This window comes from Eulemur rufifrons, chromosome 30 (genome assembly GCF_041146395.1).
Source record: "Eulemur rufifrons isolate Redbay chromosome 30, OSU_ERuf_1, whole genome shotgun sequence".
NCBI lineage: Eukaryota > Metazoa > Chordata > Mammalia > Primates > Lemuridae > Eulemur > Eulemur rufifrons.
Window position 1 is genome coordinate 90,165,587 of NC_091012.1, and position 7,583 is coordinate 90,173,169.

Below are 7,583 nucleotides of genomic sequence, written 5' to 3' on the forward strand. Positions count from 1 at the left end.
AACAGAACTTTGTTAGAAGAGCAAATGCAGGGCACGTGGGGCTACTAAAAAAAAAAAAGAAAAGAAAAAGACCTTCAGGTCTTCAAATCCAATTAAGAAGACAGAATACATACGTAGTGAAAATGACTTCATGACATCCCCCCCCCCTTTTCTTAACATCAGGACCTTTTTTTTAAGAGTGTGTTTTATAAACAGTGTAAACTGAGTAGCTGTTGCTGAAAGGCTGCAACAAAGGGGGGGGGGAGTTTGATAGGGGATAATCCTGGTGGCCTTCTTGTAAGAGGCGAGGTGGGAATTTGTTGGCCACAAAGAACAGGAATTGAGATAAGAGTGAAGACCCAGACCTCTTTTCAGCAAGGATTTGTAAGATAACGTCCCATCCCAAGAAAGATGTGTTCCAAATGCAAAATGTTGTTCTTGCTAGATGGGAATGATTATATAATCATAATAAAATAACCTGACATCGCGGGAAGGCAGGAGAAATCTCTGCGAACCCTGGGGCAAGCTCTTCATACCCCGCTGCCGGTTCTTGGCTTTTCTGCGAGCCTCGAGAGTTGCACCTGGCCCCACGGTCCGGTACAGTAGCATTTCTCGGCGTCGCATCATGTCAACCTCCTGTCCTGGATGATCACAGGACAGAAACTGTCGAACCCAATCCCAGCTCAGGGAAGCCACCGCTGCTCTATAGGCCCCCCATAAAGCTCTGCCCAGAATCTGGCGACTTTAGGGGGAATGAGACCCCCTGCCTCCGCCCTTCAGCGAGGGAGATGGTGCAGCCCAAAGAGGGCAGACAGGCTCCAAGAAAGCCCTGCAGAAAACTAAGACCATACCCCGCCGGCCCCGTCCCGTGTTCGTCCCCTCCTCCGGGCCATTCCCTGAGCCCAAAGTTCTCCCCCCAACCCCTTGAAGCCCGCTCTGGCCACCCGCTAGATTTAGGTCAGAAAACAGACATTACAACTCTCCCTCGCCTCAGTGAAATTACTAAGTGGAATTTATTGGGCAAGTCCATGCAGGGCGGTGGGGAGAGCCCATGTCCCGGGCCCCGGGCCCGGACAGCTTTAGAAGCCCAGGTACCGGCCAGGGCTCCGGGCAAGGGGTGCCCATGGCCTGGCTCCGCCAGCCCCACCCCGGGAGCCGTGGCTTGTCCCCAGGGTTGCCGGACCGGCGGGGCCGCGCGGATTCCGTTCCCCAGCCGGCCCTTCGCTTTCACACGATCCGCGGTGACTGCACCAGCTCGAGCGCCTTTAAAGGGCCACACGCGCCAGCCACCGCTATAAAAAATGTTCCCGGCGGCACAGCTGCAGAAGGGGCACCGCTGAGCTGCCGAGAGAAGGCTCGCTCCGCCCGGCTGCCTCTCTCAGCCTGTCGGCGAGGGGCTGTTCTCCTGGAGGAGGAGGAGGGCAGAGGAAGGCACAGCACCGGCTCGGGCCCTCCGTGAGTATCCAGTTCAGATTTTGTCACCAACTCGCCCACGAGCCAGGACATGTGCTAATAATGCCCTAAGCCGGTTATAAAGACGTGGAAATTGGGGGGAGAAAAAAAAGGGGGGGAAAAAAGGGTCTGTCCTTCCTGGGATTCCTAGCCGAGGCCAGTCTGCTGCCGTTTGCGTGTGCGTCAGGGCTCTCCAGGCGGCAATGGGGGCTTGAGAGCCGGGTCCCCCGCGCCGGGAAGGGAGCGCGGTGGCCGCCACCGCCACCGCCCCGGAGTCCGGCGCCGAAGCTGCGGGCGGGCGGCGGGCGGGCACGGGCTCGGGCCGGGGCTGCTTGGCGCGGCACGGTGCGGTGCGGCGGCGGCGCGGCGCAGCGGTGCGTGTTTTTCCCAGGCGCCCCGGGGTCGGGTGGCCACCCGCGCGGCCGCGGGCACTGAGCGCGACCGGCTCGCGGTGGCGGCGGCGGCGGCGGCGTGCGTGCCAGGGGCAAGGGGCTCCGCCGCTTCTCCCGCGGCTCACCAGGCTCCGCGCTTCCCTCTCTCCAGGGCAGGCGGCTTCGCCGAGGTAAGCCGGGCCGCCAGGCAGGACGCTGGGCTGGGCGGCGGGGCCGAAGACTCCCGTGGAGCGGGCGTGGGGAACGGGCGGCAGCCAGGCGGGCCAGGGGGGTTCTGGAAGACTTGTTTTCTGTTGAAAGCTTCTCCTCTGGGGGCGAGGGGCTGCCGCCGCTCGCCGCCAGCGCGCCGGTTCGCTGGCCAGCGCGCCCGCCTGCCGGCCCGCCGGGCCAGGCACCCGCTTCTCCCTGGGAGACGGCAGCACCTTTTCTCCCCGCGCCCGCGCTTTCTCCAGCTTGGCTTCCACCTACTTTGCTAATCGCCCGGACCGCATCTGGACGCTCCGGCTCCGGTGCTGCACAAAGCTCGGGTTTCCTTCGGGGAATGGAGGCAAGAGGGGCTCTCGGGCCGAGTTCAGCGGAATTGCGGGATGGAAGTTAGCAAATTCGGGCAACTTGCGTCTACTACCCAGGCGACGTCCCCTCCCCTCCCCCCACACGCCCACACACGCCCCCAGCGCACACACCCCTCTCTCTATAAATGAGGGCGGCCGAGCAGCGCTCTGAGTCCTTGCCTCGTGGAGCGCCGGACTTGGAGTCAGACGTGGCTGCGAATCTCGGCTCTGCCACTTTCTAGCGCTGTGACCTTGGGCAAGTTACCGCACCTCTCCGGGTCTCTCTCACTCTTCTCCTCGTGGGGTTGTAGCACTGACCGCGGGCGCCTTGGCTGGGGGTAGGGTCGGGTCGCGGCCGCGTCGGGTGCTCCGCGGGCGCTCAGTAAGTGTCGGTGAGGCGCGGGAGTGGCTGCCAGCGGCTCCGGAGTGCGTCCCCGCGCGCAAAAACACCCCGGGCCCCCAAACTCGCCTCTGAGGCCGAGACCCCGCGTCCCTTCCCGCCTGTCCGTCCTTGTCCCTGCGATCAGTTCCTGATACAGCACTTACGGGAAAGGACGCTCGGGGCCCTGGTGGCCCGGGTGCTCGCGCCCACCGTGCCGGGATGCTCCCGGCCGACCCCAGCTCTGGAGGCTCCATCTGGGATGCGGCGAGGAGGGCAGCCGAGCTGTCCGCAAACAACGGGCCTTTAGTTTTCAGGTGGCGAGACTGACTGGTCTGGTTAGAGCGCGTCCAAGACAAGCCGCAGTACTGTTTGGATTTTTAAATTCCTCCTTCTGAGTGAGAAAATAGCAATCGAGATGGAGCCATCCGGTTGGTGCCATTTTAACTTTTGGTCCCCCAACAGGTTAAAAGATGAGGGCCCCTCCTCCACACCTACCTCTCCCTTATCTTTTTCCTCTCCCCTTCCCACCCTCATCTAGGCGGGAGGGGGCTGCCCGCCCAAGGACAAGTGGGCTGCTAAGGGCCGGCAGCGGGACTGGGAACTGATGATGGCTAGGGATCCACGAGGCACCAGCCGGCGAAGAGGCACTTGTTGCTCTGGGTTTCCCAGCCGCCTCTCGCAGCCGTTTCGCAGTGGTCAGCTCGCGGCTTGGAGAGCGGGCTGGGACGTTTCCGCGCTGCCGCCTTTTGCCTTCCAATGGACTAGGGGGCATTGGGGAAGGACAGAAAATTGGAGAAGCAAGGCCAAGGGATACCAATCGAAATGTGATCGCCTCTTTAGGCAGATTCATCAACATTTACTGAGCGCCTATGGAGCACAGACCCAGGCGGCGGGGGGTCAGGGCGGGTGGTCGGGCGATGAAGGGAGGCTACAGATCTGAATGGAGACAGCGTACCTCCCAGGGGAGCTCCTAGCCTGAAGCGGGGGAGACACGGTAAAATGGCCTTCCCCACAAACTGATATCGGAACAGAGATACTTTTTTCTCTCGATCTCTCCTTTTTTCCCCTTCTCTTCCTTTTTTTCTCTTTTGTTTTCTTGTTATTGTTGTTGCTGTTGTTTTTCTTCTATGCATTCGTGTACCTCGAGGTGCAAAGGAGAGGGAAGGCTGGATAAGAACGGGAAAAGATGGGCAGGGCCCCCCAGACATTTTTCTTAGGACAGGAAAATTGCTTGATACTGATGGTACTAGGGCTCTTGAAGATGACATGCGTTAGACTCCTTGTCTGGTGATCACTTGCTTCAAATATTCTAGGGTTGTCTTAGAAGGAACAGGGCTCCAATCAAGCAGTGGTGCAGGACCTAGCAACTGATTTTTCCCCCATCATGGTTTTTCCCCTCCCCCTTTCTTTCTCTATTTTTCTTGCCTCCCCCCTCCAAGTAAGTGGTGCTAAGATGGTGCAGAGAGGTAGTAAGTGGCCACTTTCTAGAAGCGTCTGAGCAGATTCTTAATGACCACTCAGGCGGGAGGGGGTCATGGAGAATTCTAGTCTCCTTGGAAAGATTAGAGATTCTTTTTAAGGTCCTCAAGATTCTTTGGACTGGGGGGTATTTATAAGTATGAAATTCTATATCTCTCATTGATTATTAAGGCTAGAATATATGGGGCTTTAAAAAAAAAAAAGCTTCTAGGAAAATAACTTGAGTTTTCCAGAGCTTTTTATTTTCTGGTTTTGGGGTATTCTTTTGCCCTCATTTCCTTATCCTTTGGCACTTGAGCTGGGGAATGGTTTCTTTGAAAGCCATTTGAGTCATTCCAGGTATGATGATTTGGCCAGTGATCAGGTGAGGCATGCGGGCATAGCAGTGCAAAATCCTGCTCCCAGAACCACTGCTATCCAAATAGAAAAAGATTGAATCTCTTTGCCTCAGTTTCCCTCTGGAAAGAATACTTCCCCCTATTACTAGAGATGGGTGTGGCTGGGCTCAGAGCTCTGGGGCAGGTGTCCTGGGAAAGCCCAGTACTGGGGCTGTCTTGGAGGGGGCTTGAGACGCGCAAGAAAGTGAGACATTCCTAGCTGCTCTGTCTGGCCTTGGCTGCCTCAGCCCCCAGACTACCCTGACCAGCCTGACTTCTTGCAGGCATGCCCAAGGCAGGGCTTAGAGCCCCACGACATTTGCTTGTCCTTTACCTGTGATGCAGCCTCCAGCTTTCTAGGTCTTCCTTGCCCTGACTTCTTCCCACATTCTTTCAGGCCCATGGAGGCCCAGCTCTCCAGCCCAGATGCTTAGTAGCCCATTGAGACAGTGTGCTACTTACTCAGGGACATTTCTGCCCTCAGAACCAGGAACAGCATCACCACCCCACCCCCCCACACACCTAACTTGGGACTCAAATCACTTGCATGAGGAAACAGTCATGTGTGTCCCCTCTTGGCAGTGAGGGTAGCTGGCTGCCTGGGCAGCACCTTTCCTGCCTCAGGCAAAAGTTCCAGCTTGATCTCCTCCCTCTGCTCAGATGGTCTCTGGTCTTGTGTTTAACCCTGTCACCATCCTTGCCTTGTAGCCACGTGGGGTTGCCCTGCTTCGGGCTTTGCTAGTGCTTTCTTTGCCCTTAACCATGTCTTCTCCCTCACATACAGGACAACAGTGCCAGCTGGCAGCATCATCTCCTGACAATTTATCCAACTTCTGCCAAGATTCTGAAATGCCAACAATGTCAAGGCCTGCACTTGATGTCAAGGGTGGCACCTCATCTGTGGAGGAGGTAATTTTTGCCATTTTACAGATGGAGACACTGAGGCAGGGAAAGAAACTTTTCTGGGGTCATGTGCTAGATCCTCCTAGGTGTGATATCTAGTGTCCTTGAGCAGAGAGGATACAGCAGGGCTTTCTCTGGGGAGAATGAGAATAGCTTCTGCCTAAATGTGGTCAAATTAAACCCACTAGGGGTGTTGAGAGATGGCAGGGGAGGGAGCAGAGAAGTAAAACCAGAACAAGATCACTCTGTTGAAGAGATTAAAGTGAGGCTGAGAAGAGGGACAAAGAGATGCCCTTTTTAGAATGGTGAGTTGGAGGGTGGGGGAGGAGAGGATGAAAGCAGTGAACCCACTTAGGATGGCAGGTGCCCCAGCACTAGAACTGGGGTCTGACCTCAGTGCTCAGAGCCATAGTAGCAAAAGGATACTTGAGCTAGGACCCTAATTTTCCAGGGGGTCCTCTTGCTACCTCCTCACCTCCAGCCCCAAATAAAGTGCATGTGGGATGGGAGCCTTCTGGGTTTGGTTTGGTTTTGTTTTTGGTTTTTTTTTTTTTTTTGCATTCCGCCTTCTGGGTTTGATAAATGGTAAGGGACAAGCCAAGAACAGGGGTACTATGGTGTGCTTTCTTTTGTCTTCTAGGATGCCAACCAAGAGATGAGCTCTCTGGCCTACTCTAACCTGGGGGTGAAAGATCACAAAGCAGTGGCCGTTCTGCACTACCACCCCCCGGTAGCCTCAAATGGAACCATCAAGGGCAGTGGGGCTCCCACTAGTCCCTTGGGATCTCCATCTCCGATAGGCTCTTCTACCTCCACCTCTCCCACTAAAACCCCACCCTTCAACCTGCACCCTGCCCCTCACCTGTTGGCCAGTATGCAGCTGCAGAAACTTAATAGCCAGTATCAGGAGATGGCTGCCGCCACTCCCGACCAGCCTGGGGAGGCAGAGCCCCTTCCAAACTGGGGCTTTGGGGCTCAGGCAGAAGGGGCAGAGTCACTCTCTCCTCCTACCGGTGCCCAGAGTCCTCCTATCATGGATTCAGACGAGGTGGATGAGGAGGTGGATGAGGAGGTGCTGATGTCGCTGGTGGTGGAACTGGGACTGGACCGAGCTGATGAGCTTCCAGAGCTGTGGCTGGGGCAGAATGAGTTTGACTTCACTTCGGACTTCCCGTATGGCTGCTGATGCCAATGTCCGTAAAGATGGAGGAATAAAGCCACCAATTCTGTTGTAAATAAAAATAAAAGTTACTTACAAAGAGATGGGCCAACTAGAGGTGTCCTTCATTGAGATCTAAAGGTGTGTAGTGTGGTCAGATGTCCTTTTAGCAATTCTGAGGCCCAGGGTGGGGTTGCAGGTAGCTAGCTGGCAAGGGGCCAAATGGGAGGGGAGGAAGAGTGAGGGGTGGAGAGGGCTGTTCGCCGAATTCCCGCTGCCACCACCACTCCTGTTCTCAGGAGTCCAAGTACCTAGGCTTATTGCCCTAAGACCACAGGAACACTGTTCTGCTCAGAGTTGAATACAGTGGCTGGTTGGAGGTATTCTTGGAAGAGAGTGATGCAGATCTTCTGCCACCTTGTCACTTGTACATCCAAGTCTAAAGACATCCCTGGCTACATGGTACACACTTCAACTCTAAAAGCCACCCCCACCCACTCTTGCCCCAAGTTTTGCCTATGTGGAATAGGACCTAAGAAGGGTCTTAAGACCTGGGAGCTCAGATTTCTCTGGAAAATTGTGAAAGCTACAAATTCCCATCACTAAAGTGGGATTCAAGGTGCCTTCTTCAAGCCCCTCACACAGCTACTCAGCCCTCTTAAGCCTGGGGCACTCAGAGAAGCTCAGAGTGTCCCTTGGCTCCTACCTCCTTGGTTCCCCCTGTTTCTTTAAGCTGGCCTCTCCAGCTTAGAGAAACATCAGGACTGGGCTTGACAAGTTCAGTGTTCGGAGATACATCCCTCTGATTAACTGCTGAGGAGGCAGTGGCACTGCACTGGATCTTGGCCTTGTAGGGCCCTGATAAAGCCCTGTCCTCATGCTGTCACAGCCCAATGGCCTGGAGACTCT

The 7,583-nt window shown here is 55.9% G+C and overlaps 1 protein-coding gene across 4 annotated transcripts; it reads left to right on the top strand.

Moving 5' to 3' along the window:
* Window positions 1-1,302: 1,302 nt before the first annotated feature.
* CITED1 (Cbp/p300 interacting transactivator with Glu/Asp rich carboxy-terminal domain 1) lies at window positions 1,303-6,778 on the top strand. 4 transcript variants are annotated; one of them, XM_069463800.1, is made up of 4 exons: window positions 2,545-2,630; window positions 3,064-3,184; window positions 5,397-5,521; window positions 6,156-6,778. In XM_069463800.1, the coding sequence occupies exons 2-4, from the start codon at window positions 3,172-3,174 to the stop codon at window positions 6,699-6,701; spliced, it is 684 nt and encodes a 227-aa protein (XP_069319901.1). In that variant the 5' UTR covers window positions 2,545-2,630; window positions 3,064-3,171; the 3' UTR covers window positions 6,702-6,778. The 4 variants fall into 4 exon arrangements, with proteins under 4 accessions (XP_069319902.1, XP_069319903.1, XP_069319901.1 ...); XM_069463801.1 differs by lacking the exons at window positions 2,545-2,630; window positions 3,064-3,184 and adding an exon at window positions 1,303-1,434; XM_069463802.1 differs by lacking the exons at window positions 2,545-2,630; window positions 3,064-3,184 and adding an exon at window positions 1,591-1,993.
* The last annotated feature ends 805 nt before the right edge of the window (window positions 6,779-7,583 follow it).